The sequence below is a fragment of the Pollicipes pollicipes genome, unplaced genomic scaffold (assembly GCF_011947565.3).
Source record: "Pollicipes pollicipes isolate AB1234 unplaced genomic scaffold, Ppol_2.1 Scaffold_6686;HRSCAF=7923_pilon_pilon_pilon, whole genome shotgun sequence".
NCBI classification, from domain to species: domain Eukaryota; kingdom Metazoa; phylum Arthropoda; class Thecostraca; order Pollicipedomorpha; family Pollicipedidae; genus Pollicipes; species Pollicipes pollicipes.
The window spans coordinates 24,794,762-24,819,633 of NW_023596921.1; the positions used below are offsets into that span (position 1 = coordinate 24,794,762).

A 24,872-nucleotide genomic window follows, 5' to 3' on the forward strand; every position below is an offset into this window, starting at 1 on the left:
CAAGCGGCCGTGCTGGCACCACCGGGGGGCGACGTGCCGGCCTCAAGCGGCCGTGCTGGCACCACCGGGGGGCGACGTGCCGGCCTCAAGCGGCCGTGCTGGCACCACCGGAGGGCGACGTGCCGGCCTCATACGGCCGTGCTGGCACCACCGGGGGGCGACGTGCCGGCCTCATACGGCCGTGCTGGCACCACCGGGGGGCGACGTGCCAGCCTCATGCGGCCGTGCTGGCACCACCGGGGGGCGACGTGCCGGCCTCAAGCGGCCGTGCTGGCACCACCGGAGGGCGACGTGCCGGCCTCATGCGGCCGTGCTGGCACCACCGGGGGGCGACGTGCCGGCCTCAAGCGGCCGTGCTGGCACCACCGGAGGGCGACGTGCCGGCCTCATACGGCCGTGCTGGCACCACCGGAGGGCGACGTGCCGGCCTCATGCGGCCGTGCTGGCACCACCGGAGGGCGACGTGCCGGCCTCATGCGGCCGTGCTGGCACCATCGGAGGGCGACATGCCGGCCTCATGCGGCCGCCGCTGCTCTGCCCCGCACCGGTCATCGTCCCAGTGGCGGGAGGCGACGCCGAGACGGCTCGTTGGCGGAAGACGGGGATAAGGGCGGAGCGAGCGCGGACAACGGTGACCCCGGCGACTCCGCACTGGTGATGGCGATCCAGCTGCAGCCCAGCCCAGCCCAGGCAGATCGGTTCAGGTTCTGAGGAGCCCATCTGATTTGCCCATACTGTTGTCTTATGTGTGAGAATCGAAACGCACAGACACACTTACCCATCACACTCGCTCTCTCGTCAAGTGTGAACTGGCATTGAGTGCGCGTAGTTCATTGAATAATTGGTCATGTTGGTGAAAGTAGCGTCATAAATTACTGATGGCGATGCAATAAGTTTGCAAATGCCGTACCTTCGTTGCGGCTTGTTGGTAACAGGGCATGGTGTAGCAGACCAACAGTTGTATCCAATGCTGTAAGCAGCATGGTGTTTTTATATTACTCGGTCACGTTTTTGCTCGCAGTGGCGCAGCATCACGAAATGAGTTGAGGACTGAACATTGGAAAGTGATTAATGCTACCCCAGAATACGCCAACAAACTGGTTGCTTCCCAGACTTGGCCCACTTTATTCTCAAAGTTGGGCTGAAGCCCAAATTTGGCGGGTTGGGGAGGAGAGCTTCCTCAACGGAATAGGAAAGCACAGCCCTGTTCTCCGTGTTTGTAGCCAGCATCCTTTGGTAATTTACATTTGGTATGCGTTTAATCAACTCGTTCGTAAAAGTGACAAAGCTTCGCACATACTGATGAATGTCAAAATTTGCAGCACACATGCATACCATCATACAGGTCAGGCAAGCAAACCAACCATTGACACCTGTGTGCCTATTCGTTCAACAATGAGTCTTTAAGTATGGTTGTCAAACATTTCGATATCATGCCTTTACAATCAGGTAGCAGCCTCCTGTAAGCGTCGGCTGCACTGAGCATATTCCCCGAGCGTTTTTTTCTTGACGTTTTAAATTACTTGCTGGCCTCCCTCGCAGTTTAAGAACCACTCGGTGGCTTTTTATGGTATCTGCTTTGCATTTCTGCTGTTTTGTTGCTGTTGTGATCTGACGTTTTTGTAGACTGTTTGCCGCTAGGTCACTTTCTATTTTGTTTTTGTGCTGTTCCTTGTCTGGTTCACTATTCGGTCCGTGTTTTTCTCTGCCGCATTTGTAAAATTTGTCTTCAGCGCGGGGCGTTTTGGAGGCAGTTACACCGGCGGTACTTTGAGGTCCCGCGTAACCATTATGAAGCACCGTACGTGATTCTGGCACATCGACCTTAACGCACTAGCTCGTCCATTGCCCTGCGATGCCGTGCCAAACCGGAGGTGCCGTTTTTTTGGAAGCTTTTGTCCAAAACCCAATCTTTTGTCCAAAGATAGGTCATCGTTCCGTCGAAGAATTGTGCAAAATATCCAGTTGTTCAAAAATTTCCAAGTTTGTTTTTCTTTCTAAGATATCAAGTAACTATCCACCTGCTATAAGTAACTCCATGAGGTTATTGGCTGCCGGTAGATATTGTGAGTAGTGGCTTCAGCCACTACTAGCGTCGCTATATTTTTTTCTTCGGATCGAATAAGAACAAATGCAGTGATCGTCGGTAGGTAATGTGTGTCTCAGGAATTCGTCAAAGCCTCCACAATTTACAGTTTACATTGACTCCCGCTAAGCTTGACTTGCGAAGCTCAACGACGACAGCTTATTGGGATGGTTAGTGATAAGGAATCAAAACTAGGTTGGGGATGAGTAGCACAGGCTCTCCTGGGGACATACAAATCGATGCCCTTTCTGCCAATGCTCTTCATTAAAGAAACTTTCCATCACATGCTTCAAGAAGTAGCATGTTCTAGTATGATCTGTCAATAGCTTGTTTATGTTCCAGAATCAGATCTTTTTGAAAGCGAGCAGCATTCAACATGTTCAGAAGCATACAGATTTGCGAATGACAGCGAATGTCAAAAAAATATAAAGGTGCTTGCCTCTGTCCGTCAAGTTTCCATACTGGACTATGGAGGTCTTTGGAATTCCAAAAATGTGAAATCCAATGGGCACCTCCATGTCACACGGCCTGTGGCCCGTATCGTGGTACTGCGACTGGATGTGTTGGCTGTGTTTGAACTGATGTGAGGGAAACGATTTTTTCGTTTGTGAATCACGCCATTCGATTTTGTGGTAGATCGGGTCCCTAACGACATTGTTTTCTCTGTTCCCTGTGGGGACGTGAGATTGTGTTGGCTACACTGCGATAGCGCAGTGGCATGCGCTGGCCGTGATCGCGCGGCCGGTGGGGGAGTGACAGTCATGCGATGCTTAGAGCGCGAATGGCCGTCAGACTCGGTGCATACGATAACGGTGAACGTGTCTCTTAGGTGTGAGCTAAAATGACTTGCCCAACGTAAGTTGGGTGCAGTACAGCGAATGCACTCTTTTATGCATACTGGAAATTTCAGGCTGTAACTATCATTTGTTCGGAAGCTGTGCCAGGAAAAAGCAAGGAGAAATGCCCTCCGCCTTTCGCTGCCTAATCGCCAACCGACTGGCAATATGTATTCGCCTGCGAGGGTTTGTTCTGCATGGCGCCAGGACCCCTTGGACGGGCTCCAAGAAACTCTGGCATTGCCTGTGGGGCCCCATAATACTTAAGCAGCACAGGTGCAGTCTGAACACAGCGCTGCAGTTGGTGTGGCCCGGACCGGCCATCCCCCGCGGCGATCAGAGCTGGTATGGTCTTCCCCAGAGTGTGGTGCTCGTCCGGCCTTCACCGGAGTGTGGTGCTTGCCCGGCCTTCACCGGGTTGTGGTGCTCGCCCGGCCTTCCCCGGAGTGTTGTGCCCGCCGTGCCGGGCGTCACCATGGAGACGAGAGCGGCTCTGATGCATCGTTCCGCCCTCCGTTTCAGACGTGCTGCTCGAAACGCGTTGGTGGAGCCGCCTGGTGGGCGCTGGGCGCGACCTCGTCCGCCACCCCAAGTTCAGCCATGACCAGCCCGACAGGAGCGAACGTGAGCGCCCGGTTCGACGTATGCGTCCACACCGGCTCTGCTGTCCTTGTGATGAGCGGCAGTCGTTTATTGTCGTGCCTTCCACACAAATCTCCTTGTTTGCCACCTGGTGATGGTTTCGGATTTGTTGTCCGTAACCGTCAGGAGCGTCCTATACATCGCAAGGAGGCTCCAGTCGTGGGAAGAACTCAGTGCCTGGTGTCTGTGGTTAGTTATGGTGACCTTTGGTAATGGTAGGATACTGCGTCTGGAATGACGCCAACTAATTGCTCTTTTTCAAAATAGCCGCGGTTAGAGGACAGACATGCGGGCGTGATGAGACCAGCTTGGACCCATGCAATGTTTTTAAGAAGATTTGTTGGGCCTCTTGTCTGTAGCGCGGGCCCTATGCTGGCTGCGTGCCGATGCCGCCCATCGATGGACGCGCCGTCATGTTCCGCAGCCACGGGGCAGGGGAAGCCGCCGGTAGGTCGGTTCGAGTCTGACTGCAAACAGGTGGGGCCAGTTCTCACGGCCGTCACATACAGGATACGAGACGCTCAGGTCTGTGTTTTCTATATCAAGGCTTCTGTGATCGCGTGACCCCTGTGCCCCCCCCCCCCCCCCCCAGCGGCGGTGGCGGCGACGGCGGACGAGCCCCGCCCCGTGTGGCGGTTGGAGGCCGCCGACAGCTCAAACGGCGACAACAGCGGAGACGGCGCCGCGTCTGAGCCGTGAGTACCGAGCGTGCAAGGGCCAGCCGGGTGCCGACGCGGCTCGAATGGACGGGGCGAGGCTCCCCGCCCTGCCCGGCTGCCCGCGGTGCCCCCTCATCCTTCCCTGCCCCCCGTCACACGACCGCCGAGACCTGGTGGTGTGGTGAGACCAGCGGCGGACGTGTCGCGCGCGTCACTGTCTTCGGCGACGAAAGAGAAAGGTGGCAGTAGTTGCCCCGTAGTTTTCTTCAGTTGACAACCCGAGCCCCCGTGCAATGCGACACAAGCGTAATCACCTGCACCTCATGGCTCGTGCTGCCAACCGGCTGGTTGCGGCCGATTGGCCGGAACCAGCACTGCTGCGTTGGTTGTGCTGGTCCGGTTTGAAACATTGGTGCCGGCATTGAGGTGGTGCCGGCCCGGACTGACAGACAGGATAACGCGTCCAGAGAGGGATGCATCACGAAGAATAAAGAGTACTGCGTTGTCAGATTGCACACAATATATTACCGTCGACATGGCTCGGTTCGACTACATCACTTAACTGCAGCTAGCATCTGTCTAGTCATGGTAGTCGATATGCCATTAGCGGCCAAACGATAGCTATAATAGCAATCGTTTTGTGGTAGGCATATCACTCATATCATTACCCAACATTAACAGTGCAGCGAAGCTATGGAGACACACAGAGTTTTCACACGACGCAAGGCATATCACTCATATCATTACCCAACATTAACAGTGCAGCGAAGCTATGGAGACACACAGAGTTTTCACACGACGCACAATGTTACACACACAACAACAACACTGGTTGGCGCCACCTATTGGTGACCCACACGACGAGGTGTTGACCTCGTGCCGCTACAACCGTCTGCCATGCACGACGCGCGCCGGCGTGCAGCCACGCTCCCGGGACGTGCACCTTGAGTCCATATTCTCGTTTTTAGCGCGATTTTATGGTTGAATGAACGTGCGACTCAATCTAGGCACAGCGCACTGTCAGTGTGAACAAGCAAGCAGTCATTTCAAGAGGAAAGTGCATCGCGTCAGCCGGATATCTCATTTCCGGTCGTGTTGAGTGTTTGTGTCGGCCACCCTCCCAACGACTCATCGTCGTCATGGACACCCAGCCATCGTCGAACGCCAGTATCATCAGCACGGACTCCGACACACCGCTCCTCGTCCCGTCAGGGCGCGGCAGGCTCGGTTTGCCGCTCTGTGTCGTCCAGTTCGCCCTGTGCCGCAAGCCTCAGGCGCGAATGGCACCAGCCGTGCCCGGGCGAACCGATCGATCGCTGGCCTCGCCCTGCGCTCAGGGTGGAGCTCGCCGGCTGTGCAGGCACGAACAGGGCCGCTGACGAACGTGCGGCCACGGGTGCAGCGAAGAGCCGGCCGTGACCGCTCGCAACGTGCAGTCCACCCTGCCTAAGACACTGCTGCTGGGGCAGGAACAGAAGAGCGCGCCGAACATTGCCATGCCAGCCCGAACAAACGTTTGCCGGAGCGTGAGCTTGGGACTGACCATGTCATGGCCGCAGCGGAGCTGGCTTGTGCCGCCGGGCGGGGCGGCCGGCTTCGCCCGGCTATCAAAGACGGCGAGCGGCACGAGGCCGCGTGACACCGCGACGCATGACATCGACGGAAGAAACCCGGCGCCGACGGTGTGCGTGAAAGTCATTATTTAGGGGATGTGGCCCCCTCTGTCCGTGTACTTTGCGGTATCCAGACTTGTTTGGTTACCGGCGTCGTTCCTAAGGCATGTGAACTAGCAGTGTCCAACTCCCGTGCAAGGCGTCTGACTCCCTCAGAGACGCGACGAATTTTAGATGCATCTCACTCGCACCATCCCTGGCTCACATTGAACAGTTAACGGACGAGAAGCTAGCTCGTTCTTTTAGTATCCACCTGTTCTTGAGCGCACTGTACAGCTCCTACAGCTTCCATTGGAGTCGGACGACTCCGACCCTGTTACTGACCTAGAGTTACGTGGTGTCAGCAGAAACGAAATTTCTCATGGATGCTGTTGGACTTAAGTCACTGTTTCGCGTCACCATTGAGACAAAGTTAATTCGGAATCTTGAACTCTATGGCGTGGACAGTATAAGGTGTTCGTTTCTGAGCATTATCAGTAGATTGTTTCGGGCCAGGAGTCGGGAATGAGCTGAGAGAAGCGATAGCTTTCTGAGAAGAGTTGGCTGCAGGATGGAATCTTCCTGAGTACCACACGTCGGCGCTGTGGCGTTCGCTGCCTGTGTTTGCTGAAGGAGACTGGGAATGCCTTTGCCTTAGCAGTGCGATGCGCGGGCTGGACGACACACGTTTGTTTTTGTTTCTTTCTTTTTTTCTTCTTTTTTTTTGCTGTCTCGGAGCCAGCCTCCTTTTCTTTTTGTCAAACCCGGCATTGCGATGGGCCTGTGCTGCGGTAAGCACTGTCTCGGCTGAGGCATGTCCTGCGCTGTCGTCAGCGCTGCCAAGGCCGAGGCACGTTCTGCGCTGTTGTCAGCGCAGTCGCGGCTGAGGCATGTCTTGCGCTGTGGTCATCACTGCTGTAGCTGAAGCACTTTCGGGGAATCCCTCATGTGTGGTCTCGCCGTGTGTCGGACGTCTGATATGGTGCGCACAGCTTTGACTGTAACATCGCCGTAGTGGTTTGGGTCTGGGCCTCCGAGATCGGTTTCCGCAGCACTCCCGGGATCTGGAACAGTGCACTGGTCTACGGTCTCGTTTTTGTTTCTGACGCCGAGCGTTGCGTTACCCGGAATCTCAACTGGGAGCGGTGCAGATTGGAAATGTTCAGAAGGCTTCATCACCTTGATTTAACGAAACGATTTTTTTTTCTGTAGCCCCACCACACGGGCCTAGCGAGTTCAGGTTAACTCGGAATTCTGCCCTGGCCGGGCGCTGTAAGAGGACGGGCGGGAGTTACCAGTGGGTTGTGTCAAACTCTGCATAGGTAGATGCGGAGACCGTGGACGAGCGCGTGTCGGTATGGCTTGGTGCGGCGCACTCAGTACTTCCAGATCTTAATGCGTGTGCCTGAGACGAGCGAGCATCACTAGGGTTGACGTGTTAAAGAACTAAGGGACTGTAACACTTTACCATGCAAAACGGAATGTTAAAAGACGATCAGAAAACTTGACCTAAGTCGCAACAGGACTCGGGTCAAAAGCTCTCTTCCCGAGCAACGAGTCAGCAACCACTCCTGCCCCAAGTCGGGCGATGCGGTCTGCGGTGATCATGGCCGCCCGATGACATGTCATGAAGATTTTTCAATTTTCTTTTGAAGGTGAATGTGTTGACCTTAGACAACGACTTTCTGAATAGATGGAGAAGTCGCGTGTGCTCTATCCAGTGATACTGCTTCGGGGGAATCAGTTGGTCGGCTGCCGAGTTTCATCTTGGCTGCAATGCGCCAAAGTTTTGTGCTCGAGTTTTCGGAAGTGAAGGTGGCGGGCCTGGGGACACCACTTTCGGGGTTTGCAATGAAATCGTAGGAGTTGTATTCACAAGTAATGGCTTTCTGGAGATCGATCCTGCGGTTTTCGAGTTTGGACTTGGCGGCAGTGTCCTTAAGCGGCTTAGCGGGTTGTAAGGTAAAGGTCGTGACTAATGGCCATCATCGTCAGGGCGGGTAATGCTATCGCGTGTTCGCTTTGGTCTCTTAATTTGGATGAAAACGGTACATCGGCGGCTTCTGAATTTCAAATTCGCTGAATGGATGGAGGCGAAGCATTGTGCCCGTCGTTGGCTGGGTCATTGGGGCATCAGTCAGCAGCTTGCAATAGATCGCCTTTGTGCGCATTTTGGTGGGGAGGGCCGTCAAGGCGCAATGCTGCTGTGTTGTGGCATGTTTCCTATTGTGGTACGAATCTTGCCGTCAGTTGCGGTAGGCCTTCGCGTGGTACCATTTCGAAATACTTGTTCTACAAAAGTATATGTCTTTTTGCGGATGCGGATGTGAGATTCATGGTACATTATGACGAGGAGGTTTGCATCAGCCACAATTTAAAAAACCGTTAAGTTAAATATCATTTGATTTAGCAGGGGATTGTCATGGCCCATTGCTGGTAACGATAAGTCCCATTATCCTCACGCCACTTGAACGATAAGTCCCATTATCCTCACGCCACTTGAACGATAAGTCCCCTTATCTTCACGCCACAGTGCAACAGGACATTTATTTACAACCCTGACCTATGATCCCCATTTTGAATGAAAGCACCAAAATCACAAAATATACTTGTTTGCTGTAGCTATGAGGCAGTAGGGTTTGGCCAAACAAACTTGTGGTATGGCATCTTCAAAGTCTAAGCCTGCCGCGTGGAAACTAACGATAGACTGTATCCTTGATTGCAAAAAAGGACCATGATGCTGGATGTAATGGCTGGTAATGCTGTCCCGATAAACCCGTATATATATGATGTTTCATACATATATATATATATATATATATATATATATATATGTATATGGTTTAAATATTTGTTTTTGCTGGAAATCGGCCATCGCTGAAACCCTCATCAACGTAGGCCTGACATTGACATTGTAGTGTGTAATAAGCGTGCAGTATTACTACAGTACAGGCTGTATATAGGCTGCAACTATGAAAAGCTGCGCGTTGCTGGATGAAAGCTTCGGCTGACGCATTGCACGAGCTTGGCAAATTTATATCAAATCTCCTACTATGCAATTTCCGATGATTCAAACTCTGAACGGAGAATTTGCTTTTAACTGTTTGACTTCGTTCCATCCGTTTACGTCGCGAAAGTTTCGACCCATTTTTTAAACGAATTTTTCTTATCTGTCATTCAGGCTATGCAGCGCCAAATTACGTTGCATTTATAATAACTGATGCGAAAACTATTTGGTCCATTTTCCCTTCGGCAGTTAATTTCAAAGTTAGTGTACACTTCTTCAAGATTGAACGCATTTATTGAAAACCAAAAACGCCGTTCTGCAAACGATGCTGTTCCTCTGCCAGCACTTTCAGGTGTTGTGTTTGCAGGCTCGTAAAATGTTTGCCGTAATGTCATCTTGAAAGATCAGTCTCTGATGTGATTACAGTGTACTGCATTCGTCAACTGTCATTATATTTTTCTAAAGTCAAGAGCAGCCGGGAAGATCGATGCTGAAGCCGCACGGCATTGGTTTTGAAGGAAAACGCAGTGCAAAACGTCCTCAATTAAACGCAAGTTCTGCTTTTAAGAAAACTGACGCTGTCCGACAAAGTGGAAAAAATGAGCGTGAGTGCCCGGTTCGCGTACGGTTCTGCCTTATTTAATGATGCCCACAACAAGACAAGGCCGATCCGATACGCGTATCAATCTTCGTATGACACCGCATCCCAGGCGTTATTTGGAAGGGTTGTGAAATTGTGGACAGATTCAACGTGCCTGAAATTTGTCAAAGAACCAAGAAAAGTATGCGAGGGCGACGCGCATCCTTCATCTGCAGTCATATATCTTGCAACAGATCCGGAAGGCTATTGTTTTGGGCCTACTGGCGGCGATGCACACACCTGCCAGAAAGCCGGCCTTGGCGGATGCGACGAGAACACGGTGCATAAAATAATCATGAGCATGAGCGGGGTGAAATCGTACGTATACCGACGGGATTCCTCACAATTTGTCCACACTAATGTTGAAAACTTTTCACCGCCGATGGATGCGTATCAACTGGGATCTTATAAGGGTCAGATTCGGAATTTTTTTGGTTGCTTTAATAATACTCCGATGCATGCCACTCCGTTTGATTACGCCTCCACTCTTATGTTTAGCTCCCGGGACTTCGCAGACAGTGTTGAAAGCACACCCGTCTTTGTGACTGTGGACCCTCGCTATCAGTACCTTCTGGATTATCATGAGTTTGGACGCATACCGCCCACGTATTATGATAAACTAGTCGTCAACATCTTGTACAATTGTCCGGCTCAGTGGGCATCAAGCTGCAAGAAGAATGGCAAACAGGTCCCGAAGTGTAAAAACTTTGGTCACATTGACAAGAACTGCAAATGTGTGTGCCCGCCGGGTTTTTCTGGCGAGAGCTGTGACAAAAAAACCGGACCAATGTTTCCGGTAAAGGAAGGCGTGTACGAAATTCAAGTATCGGCGGATCAAGACTATGATTTTCGAACCCTGAACATGAAGCCCATGCCCAAGTCTGAGGCAACCGACAAAGACTTCAAGTACTTTGTGTTTGTGAACATAATAGTCAATCCCAAAGACCCATCCGTCTTACCAAGCATCACAATGTACCTTCCATTTGATGACATCGGTCCGAAAGTGGTCTCCCATCAGCAGATGATTATCGAGAACCTGGAAACCTTGGACTGTATGAGGGGCCACCGACTGCTGTGGGGCGGCAGCAAGCGGGGTCCACTGGCCTGCGAGTGTGCGTCCTCACTTGTCAACAACGAGACGCTGGAGAATGCTCGCGTTCTGCGCAGCCGACACCCGCAGATGTCGATGACGCTGATCAGTGCGTACGGTCAGACGTTCAAGGACCCGCAGCTGTCGGTGCTGACGTCTCAGTTCCGGGTAGTTGCCACGTTCCGCCATCCTCAGGTGAAGAACGCGTCGCATCTGTCCGTGAACGGCACCACGCCGTCCGACGGCCTGATAACGGCCACGGGCGCGGCCGGCGCGCTGACGGCGGCCAGCGGCACCGGCGGCCTCGTCGGTCTCATCGTGGCCGGCGTGCTGCTGGCGCTTCTGCTCTGCCTCCTGCTCGTGTTCTTCCTCAAGCGGCGCAAGAAGGATGAAGAAGAGGAGGATCAGGTGCCGAACCCCGAGGACGGCGAAGGCGGCTCTCAAAGCAGCTCGGCGGCCAGCTCTCCCGACTCGGACTCGTAGGGGCCGGCGAGAGTCGGCAGCGGCCGCTGGTGAATGCTCGCGTTCCGCGTAGCTGACACGCGCAGATGTCGATGAAGCGCACCAATACGCACAGTCAGATGTTCAGGGACCTGGGGCTATCGGTGCTGACGCTTCCGTTGCATCGTTGCCATGCTCCGCTGTTTTCACCGGCCGCTGCCGACTCGGCTGCGCTGCTGGGCGTTGGTTGGCGGTCTGTCGTCGTCCGTCTCACCTGCAGTTGAAGACTCGCTGCAGCCGATTCCCGTTAGCGCAAATGCCTGGCGTCAAGTGTGGATGCGTCGTATTCACTGTACTGTCGAAGTCCGTGATTTGATGTAAATTGACGCGCGCAAAGTTCCCGGTATCGTGGACCGCGAATATTCGTGTACGGTGTTGCTAGCGTCGCTTTGGAATACAAACGCCCGGGTCGATGGTCAGATTAACCCCAGCACATAAACTTTTGATGGATTTGACTGAGGCAATGTTACTGAAATACCGGTCACTGTTTATGCGTAACACGGACCGTGTTCGTAACCAGGTGGAAGGCGTGCTATCGGTGGCTTGTCACGTCAAGTCGATTCATATCGCGTCACCCTCTGGACGCGCCGCTGAGCTATCTGCATCCCGAGGTAGTGAACTGCGCCATACACCAGGACACCAGCCAATGTTCCAGTTTTCCGACATCGATACAATGCACTAATGGGATTATTCCAAAGCAGGTTATTTGTAGCGTCACTTGACCAGGGCTAACGACACCGGCGGCCAACTGTCCGGTTCGAGCCACCGCTGCTGGTTGACGATCGGTTGAATGTGACGTCATGACGCAGCACAACCCAATATTTTATCCTGCCAAAATGTGGACATGGCTGAGTAACGTGTGCCTTGTCGTTTTAACTCACAAAGGTCGGAACATTGCTGTTAGGTGGTCGATGGACTATCCTTTTGAAGTGGTCGATGGCCAGAAGTTGGGAGGGGGTGACTATGTGGCCCCACGATGGCTGGGTTACTACGGCTGGGAGGGGCTTACTATGTGGCCAGAGTGGACGTACCGAGGGAGCAATGCCGTGGCTCCTGGGATCCGACACGTTATAGTCATGCGGTATCATTCATGCACATTTCAGGGCATTTTTGAATGGAAGTGACGTGGACAGGATAATCCAAAATATCAGCGTTTGATTGAAATGAGTGATTTTTCACTGTGTCTGGATTAGTATGTTCATGATCAGAGAACCCTGACAGTACAGCTGTATTATAAGCGCGTCCGTGCCGACTGGGTTAGCGAACGTTTTAAGACGAACTCCTCGCTGACCTCAAACAAGTGTGGCTTTCATCTTTCCTCGAATTTCACAGAGAATGAGAAATTGGGCGTCCGCCCAAGTGGCCAAATATTTGACATCAACGGTGAAAATGAAATATGACATCTGGTTGGGTGTTTTGCGGAAGGGGGGGGGGGGACGTGTCCGCGTGTTACGAGGGATACGATCCTGCACATGTGACTGAGTCGGCCGTCTGACGCCGTTGATGTAGCGATCGCGAGCACATTTCAACAGCTCGCCGAAGTTGATCGCTGGCAGCGGATTGGTCAACGAAAGCGTAATGACGTGACGTGACGAGAGCGTAATGACGTGCTCCCGAGCCACGCTACATGCTACTACGCGTACCCTTGGCCCGACCTGGACCCCGTGACCGGAGCAAGACCCGTGTTGCCACCAAGGCGTTGCCCGGGTCGTGCATGTGCGTGCTGTGAATGTAACGAACAGAAAAGCGACATTTAAAAAAAAACACAAACAAAATAATAGCCAGCCACCTACGAGGGTGCCGACCCCTTTGAACATTATTACTCGAGCCTTCTAAAATGTATAACTGACCCACTACCTGCCATGACGACTCTCAAAGGAGCCACTACTACTCTGTCAAATAGATCGGCAACCTGACCGGAAATGTACCAGCATCCCCATGCCAATGCTAAACGAAGTGTAGCTAATCAGCCGTGCTGGTATCAAACACTGCCAGACCGCGTTTGCCACACCGAGCTTCACAAGGAGCCACCAATGGACAACCACTTCTGGGCGTTTACAAGAGGCGAGAACCGCCCACCGGCCGCGCTATAACGGGCAATCGCTGCGCACACTGTTTCTGACGGTCATGGCATGCAATGGCGGACAAGATTGACCTGGCCAGAGGATCGCTGCCGTCACTGAATGCAGGGAAAGGCCATAGTTAAATTGACAATGCATGCACATGTGGCACGACGCCCGGGCCGGGTGCACAAGTGAACCAGGCAAATTGCGTCTGCTTTCACCTCGCCCGTGCCGCGTCAAAAGTTATCTAGATGGGTAGAACAGACACGTCTCCGGATTGTTCCCCCTGGAGAGAACTTAAGATTTCCCCCGAATTTCTCTGAATTTGTGCCAAATTCATGTGAAATCGCTCAGTGTCTAGTGCATGCCTCTTAGCTCAAGGTGTGTGTGTGGGGGGGGGGGGGGGCTGGCCCCTCCTCTCCCCTCCCCCGGCTGCGTCCCTGAGTTGTGATTTGCCCGGATAAACAGTCCGGATATGGAACCTGGCACCTGAAAGGTTAAGTTTTAAGATCTAGAATTAACATGCTTACTGCTGCCTTGGGCTAGGTCATCTAATTTTCCATCAACCTTCAACCAGCGACCCCTGTTCGTAAAATTCATAGGCCGATGAGTACCAGGCAATTGTTGTTGCCAGCTGGACTAGCATTGGGCGTGGTGGCCGGTGGTTTCATGGTTGTGACTGTTCACAGGTGTTCTCACTCTGAGGACGGCAGCGGCTCCACGGACGGCTCGGCGGCTGACACCTGGGAGATATACCGGGTACGCGCTGGCTGCCGTTCACACGGACTCCCGCACCATCTGGAGAGGTCGCAGCTCAGGGCCTTTTGACGCATCCGGTGGTTCATTCCCGCCCTTGAAAATAGTCTCAGAGCCTCCGCTAATTGAAAAAGTTTTCGGATGTTTTTGAGCGCACTGCTAGATTTTGGTTAGCTGAGTTGAAATCAGTGTTATATGTTATGAAAATCAGGATACTGTCTTTCTGGTTCATGATCTATGACTACTAACGTGCCTGCCGCCTTGCTCTGGTGATCATGATGGCGTTTTGCTCAGCTGTGACAAGTAACGCAAGTTTCTCGATTTGCATGCACCAAAATTGGTTTTCTAGACTGCTGTTGTACCTCGATCAATCTGAAGTGCATTATCGTTGTTCTAGTTGCACTCGCAGTGTTATGTCATCCAATGTCAAACTGTAACCTTTTTGATCAGATTCAACTTCTTTTAAATATCATACAATTCAAACCCTTATACGCGCTCGGATGGGGATCAGTTTCCCTCCTCCGAATGTTTTTTTTTTCTCAAAAGGGCTTCCGAACGGCGCGGTGGAACCGCGCTGATCTCTGCTTAGTTGCATCCAATCAAATCGCAGATCTGTCAAGTATGAAAATAGATGTATCTGATGAGATCGTCGACTTATGGCAGGCCAAAGTCAACCCACGGCTGCTAGCGAGAGGAATTCCAAGGAAATCGTTCGATCTGACGCGAAAACGGAGTGTTAGACCAAACCATGCATGTGTATGATAGCCTTTTGACAACTAGATAACTGAATTTAGGAGACGATAATGCCATTGACCTTGGGTCAGGTATGAATGCCAGGTCGATGCTCAAGCCAAGTTGTACCCGATTTATGTGTTCAATGTTTTTACTAGATGCTTTCCTTTGCCGCGTAGCTTTTGACGCTCTTTTAGAATTTATTGATCACAAGGTCAACAAAAGTGTAAGTTGACCTTGAAGGCGAGATTAGCTCAGTGACCTTGAATTACCGCGATTAACCTTAGTTGTAGGACATACCGTATATCGTAATTCTTGACGCTTATTGTAATTCAAAATCAAATCAACCTCCCAGGTATTTGACCACCATGACCTGAAGGTAAAGTGAGGTCACGGACTTGAAATGATCACCCGTTTCCTTTTATTTAGTAGAGGTGCTTAGGTTAAAGGTAGTTGCATAAGGTCGGGTGGAACCGCGGACACCGTTTTGGATGTGACCTTATTTGAATTATTTGATCCGAAGGTTATAACCTAGAGACCTCAAAATTCGACGCGATCGAATTCGCAAATAGGCTTCAAGTTGTATGTTATATAAATGCTAATATTGTTAGTTATTTTGTACTACTATATATGGTATATTCACCTGTAGGCCTCAAGCCGCCCTATCAGTTTGGTGTTTCGAACTTCCTTTAGGTTTTGAGATCTCAGGTGGGGTCAAATAGACCGGCGCCCCTCCTCCCACCCTCCGCCCCTATCCCCACCCGATTGGCGTGGTATTCATTCGGCTGACCGGGCGCGTGTCAACGCCCCATGCCTCAAGAATCTGTTTGCCTAGACTGTTGAATCCTACAAGCGTGTGAACTCACTTCCAAACCCATATTAAGGTGAATGATTCTGATTGTCGATTAATTGTATACACCCAACGTAATAACTTCGTGTGTATATGGCATGTTCAATTGTAATTCGCACACACTTTATGCGTAACGAATGTGGAAGCAATGGGACCGTGGCACAGTTGCCTGCTTTTGTGTTGCTTGAGCCTATGTATACATTGGGGTTCAGTAAATGTGTCCTGCTGAGGACACCTACCTGGAGAATTCCCAGCGCTGTTGCATGCCACCGTTCGGGGAAGTGAGCAGCGCAACAAGTTTCTGGCGCTCATTGCGTTTGTTTTCTACAGGGTCCGCCGACGAGCCGCCTTTTACCAAATCAGTATGATTTGATGGAGAACAAGAAAATATACATGGGTCAAGCGCTCGAAGATTCCCGGAGGTAGGTGTTTAACGACGTTGGGTGTTATGTGCCGGTATGCGCGTGCGGTTGCAGGGTTTGCCTCCGTAGAAATGCATGGGCACATTTCTGCAGGCACGGGAATGTGTGAAGTGCCGATGCAGCTGCCTTTCAACACGCATCTGGACCGCCAGCATACAACTTGTACAACTGGTGGTACTCGTGCTCTCCGATTTCCGCGGATGTCTCTCGACGGCGCCTGTGGGCCCTGACGAAAGCTCACTTTTCTTGGTTCTGAATCTGTGCGTCGGGCCGTAACGTAGCCTTCGCTGTGTCAAGTTACAGAGCTGCGATCTCGGTTACGGCTTCACGATGGAAATATGTTGAGCCGTCCAACCATTATGCCACGCTCTGAATAACATGTCCATTTCTGGGGTGCTGCTCTGAATATTGATGAATGGCGCATTGCGACATTGGTAGCTGTACATTTGCGACCGTGCACGGTGTCTGCGGACCGGGTGACCTCCCAGGGGACGGCTTGGCGACGGGACATCAATGCGTGCTTCAACGAGCCTGTTGTCCTTCCAGCGTATGACCCGCTCGGCCATGCGCTCGTGTGTTTGCGGTGGCTGTGTCTCCTCGGGCCAAGGCAGTCCAGTCCATTGGAGCGCCCGCCAGCACAGTACAGCATGTTGTGGGCTCGATCCTGAGCCGCGGACCGGTCTTTCGTAATCGTCGTGAGAGTCGTCAGGGCGGAGGGCGCCGTCAGTAGCCGCAGACGTGATATCCGGCGTAAAGTAGTTCTCAAAGTGGAATGGTCACCTTTGCTCAATGATTTGGTCTAGATGTGGTGCCCCGGTCTGGGCGTGTACGCATGCTGCCGCCTGGAAACATCTCCAGCGCGTTCAGTTGGGTGCGGTGGCCGCGACGGCACGCGTCCTCCCGCGTCTTCCCGTGCCGTTCTCGCGCGATGTCGCTGTCCCTTGCCTCGTGTCGCACGCCCGGCCCTGCGACCCGCCGCGCCGCGCCCCCTGCAGCCGAGCCCGGGTGTTCAGCCACAACCCGAAGGCCGGTCAACCGCTGACGCCGCCGCCCCCGCCAGGGTGGTGCCGGACGCGTTCTCGCTGGCGCTGCAGCACGTCTGGCTGGACGTGGAGGCGGCCGCCTACCTGGCACTGCCGGAGCCGCTGCTGGCCACCTGGGTGCGCGCCGACCTGCTGGCAGCTTTCAACAGTGCCGTGGCGCGCCTGCTGCGGCTGCTGGCGCCGCCGGCTGAGGTGGGTGGCGGCCGCTGCTGCTACGCCTGCTCGCCGCCGTGAGGTCGCTCAGGACAGCACATGACGTGCGGTGCTAGATATGCGGTGGCTGGTGTTGGTATGTCTAGACGTGCAGTGGCGTGTGTTGGCGGGCGGGCAGCTTGCCACGGCACCGGCCGTGAAGACAGCGAATAAATGCCCGGTCTGCACCCGTGAACAGCTCATGGCCATTGAAGCTCCGGATTAAAACACCAGCCCTCCCGCGTTGCGCGGTCGGCCGTGTTGGGTTTGCCGACTCACGCCCCCCCCCCCCCCCCCCCGTTCGTGCTGACCGGGACGGGTAGTGGGGCTGGCGGCTGACGGCGGGGCTCCTCGCTCGTGCTTGCCCGGTGTGGGGAGTGGTGCTGATGGATGACGGCGGTGCTCCGCACTCGTGTTGACCGGGACGTGTGGTGGGGCTGGCGGCTGACGGCGGGGCTCCTCGCTCGTGCTTGCCAGGTGTGGGGAGTGGTGCTGATGGATGACGGCGGTGCTTCGCACTCGTACTGACCGAGAAGGGGTGGTGCGGCTGGCGGCTGACGGCGGGGCTCCTCGCTCGTGCTGGCCTGGTGTGGGGAGTGGTGCTGATGGATGACGGAGGGGGGGGGGGGGCTCCCCGCCCGTGCTGACCGGGGACGGGTGGTGGGGATGATGGCGGGCCCCTCGCTAATGCTGGCCCAGGGTGCGCAGTGGGACTGGTGCTGACGGCGGGACGCGTTCCAGGAAAGCGGCCTTGCGGAGCCGCCGGCCGAGGGGGCGCCTCGCGAGGTCGGTACCCTTTTCAGCCTGGACGGCCAGGACGGCCAGACCTTCTGGGTGGTCGGGTGAGTGGGTGGTGCGATGACCCGGCTCTCCCAGGCGCACTGAGGTTTGATAGGCGATGCCGTATGTATACGGTGTTACTGTATTTCATTGCCTGATGTTGCTTACCTTTTCCTGGTATTGGTCAGTGGTTATAATGTATTACAATTTGAATGACTCGATCGTACATTAGTGCCTTTCACACACCAGCTTCATTTAATCAGCGGACCTTGCCATTGTCCGATGTCATTGCGTGAGAAAACGGATATCCCGATCACCAAATTTGTTTTCTGTGTGACTTTAATCGCAATGCGATTGAAGCCTCGAATACAAACTTTTTTGTAATAAATGCATTGGTTTAGGCTGCTCTAAGCCCAGAATGCGAGCTGTTTTGAGCAAAAATAGAAATATCCGCTTAGCACGATGTTTCTAAGGCTCCAAGATCTCCCGGAAAAGCAGACCATTACCAAGTTGTTAGGCACGGGTGAGATTATACGAACGTTATTGTCCTGAGGATTGGAGTTATGTGCACTTATTGGACTGTGCGGAATTTCAGATAACGTTAAGATACGGTGCTGCTTGTTTGTAACAGCCACACTTGTCTCGCACGTGTCATGTGCTGATGTGGTCATTTTATCAATGCTTCTATTGTTGCTAGAAGAGCGTTCTCTTGGCATTAAAGCGTGTATTCTTGTCGTCTAGAACGCTTTGAAATTTGAACACATCTTGTAAGAGCACGTCGCGTATTTCATATTCCTCGCGCATTACACATTCGGTCCGCCGCCTACCGCTTAGCCAGGCTGAGCGTGTTTTCCTTTTCAGCCGTCAGATGTCGCGTCGGCAGCTGTTCGTTTGCGTGCCGGGCAGCACGCCTCCCGACATGCTGGAACTGGCCTTCCGGCTGTCGCAGGGCACGGGACCCCGCTGATCTGACCTGACCTGAGCTCGGATGGCGGCGGGCGTCGGCTGGGTCTCGAAGCGGCCAGCCGCCCAACCGCCCGCCGCCTCCAAGCGGTGCATGGCGGGGACGACAAGCTGGGTGACAGCTTGTCGACAACGGCGGGGTTTAGGGGTGACGCGTATCCGTATGCGATGGCTTCTGGAGGTCCCTGACGCCGCGCGAATTACGGCTGAAAGGCTTTGTGGGGTGGTCAGCGGTCAACGCGCCTCCGTTCTCTGACAGCTGCTCAGCGGTATCGGCCGTCACGCTATACCCCCCCCCCCCCTCCCCCTCCCCCTCCTCCCCCATCCCGCTATCGAATGCGTCTCCGCTGCGGCGGTCGTTTGTTGTACCTGGTGGTCTTACATGTGATACACAGGTGCGGTGGCGCCGGTCATCTCTGTGCCTGAGTCAGATGCTTCGAACTCGCCCACGACGTGCGGTGACTGTCCTTACTTCCACGGCTGCCCGGCAGGCATACGGGTCTCTCCGCGGCGTTTGTTCTCCGCCCATGCGTTTTTACTGTGTTTTAGTAATTTGTATCGAATACATTTGTGACAAGGCTGACCTGTTGTCGGAGTGCGTGACTGTCAGAACGAGACGCTCTGGTGCGTGTCCCGATGGAAGAGGCGGCCCGACAGCGATCCGAAGACTCCCTCCGAGTGATGGTTCGACAGGTGGCGTGGTCGTCTGCCAGGCGGGATCATCCGACACCGCTGATCATGGCTGCTGCTCGGAGACCAGGATCGGTGGACGCACGAGTGCATCCAATCCAGTCTAGTCACGCCGCCAAGGTTGGGTGTGCGGGGTTGATCGTTTGCGGCAGTCTAGAGTTCCTTGTTCACATATGTCTGGGTTATGACCCTAGCTGTCGTCCCAGTCGCAGCTCAGTCTTATGCGTTTCGTGCCAGGGCATATGTACCATAGGCACGTGCGCTTGGTCGGGACTAGGCAGTGGTCGAGACCACTGCCTAGACCACGTCACGTGACCGCATGGTCACGCTGCCGTGGGGCTGGGGAGAGAAAACAGGTCCTCCGTCATACGGTTGCTGATGAAGTGAATGAGTGCCGGCGGATGTGAAGAGGAGAGGCAAAGGTCTACGGAACTGTGGCAAATGTAGTATTAACGACATGGCAGGGGACAAGAATGGCCATATGCTGACAGTTAGAAATCTAAAATGATCACTTTATTTATTTCGTGCTTTGATTGGTGCCTCAGTCAGTTGGTATCTATCAACCTGAATCGGGCATTGGGCTATTTCTTTACTTTCGCCCTGAAAACGCGTCTCAGTCCATTTGACCTCGCGGCGTCGCAGGGCAAGAACCATTCAAAGCTGCAACCCCTGTCCACCACTGTTCAAACGTCGCGGTGTCAAGCATCGCGCCTGATTTTGACGCATTGATGGAGCTTTTAGTATCAACTAAAGAAGTAGCAGGAAAGAACAAACGGCTTTGAGGGGCTGTGTTCGTACCTTATTGAGACTTATGTGTCAGGTTGAATAAACCCGTGATTGCACAAGTGCAATGCGGGCGATTTAGACATGAGCTCACTTGGCGTGCGATGTGCAGGAAAAGCACAAGACTACTCGAACGACATGTCGGCCAAAGTAATCGTCCGCCTAGGTCACACGTAGGACACCAGCGGATAACCGGTAGCTTGCCAACAAATCAAACTAGAGACGAATAACGTGTTTTGGCCCACTGTAGGGGCCGTCACACCGAAGTTCACCATGGACCCTTTCCGGGACTTGGCTGGTGTTAGGCGGTCCAGTAGTTCAGTCACCAGCGCGTCGCACAATAGAACCGACGCCCCGAGAGTGGTACGTGGGAGCGCGCCCCGAGGCGCCTCCGTCTGTGTGGCCCGTCCGACGGTCAGTAACGGGTACGTGGGAGCGCGCCCCGAGGTGCCTCCGTCTGTGTGGCTTAGTGTGGCTCTGTGTCTTAGGTCACCATCTTCATCTACAAGGACGGGTGTCCTTGACATTTTGGCACTGCTGTTAGTTTCGGAAGACCCAGCTTTAGATTTCCTGACAAAATCGTCATTGTTCTTTCTCCTGGCAAAGGCTTCGAGAAGATCACCTCAGCGGTTTCCGCATTTGGACTTGGCTGCCTTACCCTGCAGTGGTTTATACGGTTTGTGTAAGTGAGGACGGTGACCGGGGGTCGTCAGTTTAAGGACAGTCGATGCAAACACAGTTTCACTTTTGATTGATGTTAGTTTGGAGAAAATCGGTTCAGTAGGTTCCTGCGTTTCAACTTGACTGCATGAGTGGTGGCGAAGCATTGTTGTTCCAAAAAAGCAGCCTGCGAACACTAGCGTTCAGGCCCTTCCTTGATACCCCTGAAGTGTTCTGGTCAGATTGTTCTCCGACTTGTATTAGTGTGAACAACGTCAGTAATGATCAACGTTTGTGATTTGCATAGCTGGCAGTCCGAGGGATTGGAACTTTTTTTTCTTCCTAAGCATCGTTTTAGATTGCGGGCATGTTTTCAAGCTACATGATTGCCCTTTTAGCCGTTGATACGGCTTTCTGTCCAATGCCTGGAGCAGCTTTGGGCGCTATAGTTGCACTCCCCAGTGCTATTTATATTAATTACAGGTACGAAGAGGTCACCGGGGTATGTCTCTGAAACACGCTCCAATAGTGGGACACTCCGTTAAATGGCTATGAGGCACCCCGCCCGTTCTGCTCTGTACCGGGCCCCTTCAATGGCGAATCCAGACCGCAGCCTGAGGGTGGGGCATCCCCGGTTTAGGGACAAACGGAAATTGGTGTCCTGATCTTCAACACCTCATGGATTTTACCTCCTTTTACCTGAAGGTGTTTAAAACAATCTACTGGTAAAAACCGTTTCGATTTTCCTCAAAGCCCATGCACGCGTCATTTTTTTGTCAAGCTTGTCTATTTTAGCCGGAGGTCATGGCCTGGTTGGCCCGGTGGATCCGCCATTGGGCGCCACTTTAAGGACGCTGCCTTAGTGGAACGCTCTCGGCGTCCTAGAGTAACGCCAAGAGGGACGCCTTCAGTCTCTGATGAACTAGCTCGTGCAACCAGTGCTCCCCCTCCCCCTTACCATCATCCGCTTTGAATTTGCCCATCCTCGTGGGCAGGCGTTTGCAAAAATGTAACTTTTTATAGTCTGTCAATAGGTACCAAAACGTTACCTCGAACGCATACAAGCCTGTGCTATAATGTTTGATAAACCCAAGTATCGACAAAATTTTGTCAAATGTTAGGACTTAAAGATGACTTAAACTAAAAAAATAGCATTGATAACAGTAGCAATATTAATAATAATACTTAATACGCGCCAGGGTGGCCGGTTTGATGCCCTTCGCTCGGGTGGGGGGCAATTTGATCCCTTGAGACCTCAAGAACTAAGGGAGCTGGAGACACCAAATTCACGGGGTGTGTTGACATACGTGAACTCACTTAGGTCAAAGACTTAGGTTCCTAGGTTATGACCTCCAGGTCAAATAAGGCCAAACAAGGTCAAATTTCAGACTGGCCTCCAAAGGCCCCCTGGAACCTAGATAGTTTTTCCAAGTTAAAGATCACATGTCCATCTAATGTCAGTGACTTCGCTTGACCCTTGGAGGGTCATGGTGACCAAAGTTACGCAAGACCGCTTTGAGTTTTGCATTTGAATAGGCGACAAATATTGCGCTAGGCAGCATGTTCCTAGAAGCAAAATGTTGACCTGGGTCATTCTAGATCAGTGACCTATTCTGACCATTAAGAAGTCTATGGAAGGTGTGTAATATGGTTCCTGTTATCAATAATTTCAAAATGAATAAGCACCAGAAACTACACCAAAAAGCAAGCCCCAAAGTAATACAATAGGTTGATTTTGACCTTGGTCTGACCTCCATGCCTGACGTTAGTTCAATGTTATTTGTTCATTCAATTGTTGTGTTGCCTAAGAAAGCATTTCAGGGATGTATGACTTCGTTTGGCACTTCGTTGCGGGATCAGATTGAACGATTCCCTAGAAATTGCCTTCGCCAAAACCATGGCCTGACTTTGACCTGCCATAGGCTAGCAACATTGCAAGGTGCATCTAAATTTCTAATTTTTTTATGTAATTGTTTCATGTCAGACGATTTTCTATTCCATTGTCTACAGCTATGCAAAGTTTGGTGCAGCTACGCCGCATCGTTCGGGAATTATTCCTGGAAAACTTTCGGGGGAGGGGGTCAATTTGACGTCCTGCCCGAGCGCGTGTTTAAGTATTTCAAGCAATGCTAGAAGTAAATGGTGTTTCTGAATTCCAGGATAGTTAGACTTCAAGTTAAAGGATCATTTCATTACTACATGATATTTTGCAGCAACAATTCTCACTGGCAAGATGAGAGCGTCCAGAGAACTACCTGCTATGCTAGTTTCACGGTGAATTCTGTCCTCCTGCACGGGGTGGCCGTGCACGCCATGCGGCGTGATCACTGCCCCGAAATTCATTGTGCTGAACTGGTGGGATGACTATCATTGAAGTGGGTTTTGCACGCTACACTGAAAGTGTTCGAGCTAAACCTATCTAATTGCGTGTCTGCTTTTAAAAGAACTTTTTTTGGCGACTTGGTCCAAATGAAGGGTTTCAAATTTGCAGATTTCAAGCAGTTGCATTCAAGCAAGTTTGCCAAGTAACATGAGTCCTTTTCCCGCTATTCACACATCCTGAATGCGCGTCGCGTCCCGTTTGTCCAGGGTGAGCCGCGTGCGGGCTGGTCTGCGTACGACAGACAGCACCGCTTCGCCGTCATCACCTCATTTCCCCTTTCGATTGGTGTTGATTTGGAGGGAGTCGGTTCAGCGTTTCCTGAGTCTGGCTGGATGGATGGCGTTGAAATAGTGTTGTCCGCTTTTTCGTTATTACGCTGAGATGCATATCAATTTTGAGCGAGATCAGCTTGAAGAAAGAAGTATAGTGCTGTGCTGAAACGTTGACCACCTAATTTTGGGCTGAAAAATAATGATATCTAATTCGTTTATTTTACCCTGTGGGGGCTGCAGTGGCACTCACCAGCGCTGTTACGATATGTAGGTGGACCTTAAGTTTTACCAGAGTATGTTTTCCAAACATGCGACAGTGGTGGCACGCTCCTTTTAAAGGGAAGGTGTATACCGAAAATGGTCTTATTTTATTTCCGTTTTCTCTCATTCGATTTGCTCTGATTCGACGTACTCTGCTTCGTTGTGCACTGACTGTTTCTGATTCTGATTGTGATCCTTTGATTTGCTCAGTTTTTGTCTTTTTGCCGTTATTTTGGTTTTTGCATTTCACTTATCCTACAAAGTCAGCACCTTACGGAAACAAAGGCAATGGGTTTGAACTAGGAAAAAAACTTCCACTTAAACTACTTCAGCGTGAATAACCCCATGTGCTTACACAATTAGAGGTGAGCTCCGTAAACTGGTGCTTTGAATGATGGTAGTGTTATAGGCCTTAGCGCGTGCTGCCGAAGACAGAACGCAAAAAATGGCGTCATTTCCGTGGCCTTGGGTTTGGTCTTGTTGAGAGCTGCTCTTTCGAATAGAATTCCTGTTTATTACACGTCAAAGTGAAATGCAGCTGCGTTGCAAAAACGGTAAATTGGTAAATTAAATGCATTTCCTCTGCGCGCCTCCTGGAAAGTTTGCAAAGGTGTGCCAAATCTTTGTGAATTTTCAAAGATCTTGGGAAATTGGTTTTGTTCTTGAGGTCCTGAGATAAATTTCACTTGATTTAAAACAAAAAATAGGGGATGCATGTTGCGCCCTGCACCCAAGTCAAAGTGATTCTGAAATGCAGAATTTGCCTTAAACCATCAGGGACTAGTTTTATGACACTTAAGTACGACCAAGCACGTTTTGAATTCTACCGTACAAGCATTCCACCTGGAGACTGATGCTGTTGCTGATGGCGGGCTGGTGTTGCTTGATGTTTCTATTCTAAAGCATTTA

The 24,872-nt window shown here is 52.2% G+C and overlaps 1 protein-coding gene across 1 annotated transcript in view; it reads left to right on the forward strand.

The window, feature by feature from the left end:
• The window catches only part of in (inturned planar cell polarity protein), a 101,294-nt gene extending 82,117 nt beyond the window's left edge, over nt 1-19,177 (forward strand). Inside the window, exons 16-22 of the mRNA XM_037231672.1 lie at nt 3,445-3,546; nt 4,157-4,259; nt 13,866-13,935; nt 15,845-15,936; nt 16,997-17,171; nt 17,913-18,013; nt 18,813-19,177. Coding sequence (XP_037087567.1) covers nt 3,445-3,546; nt 4,157-4,259; nt 13,866-13,935; nt 15,845-15,936; nt 16,997-17,171; nt 17,913-18,013; nt 18,813-18,918 — 749 coding nt within the window. The 3' untranslated portion in view covers nt 18,919-19,177. The remainder of the gene's footprint in view (nt 1-3,444; nt 3,547-4,156; nt 4,260-13,865; nt 13,936-15,844; nt 15,937-16,996; nt 17,172-17,912; nt 18,014-18,812) is intronic.
• The last annotated feature ends 5,695 nt before the right edge of the window (nt 19,178-24,872 follow it).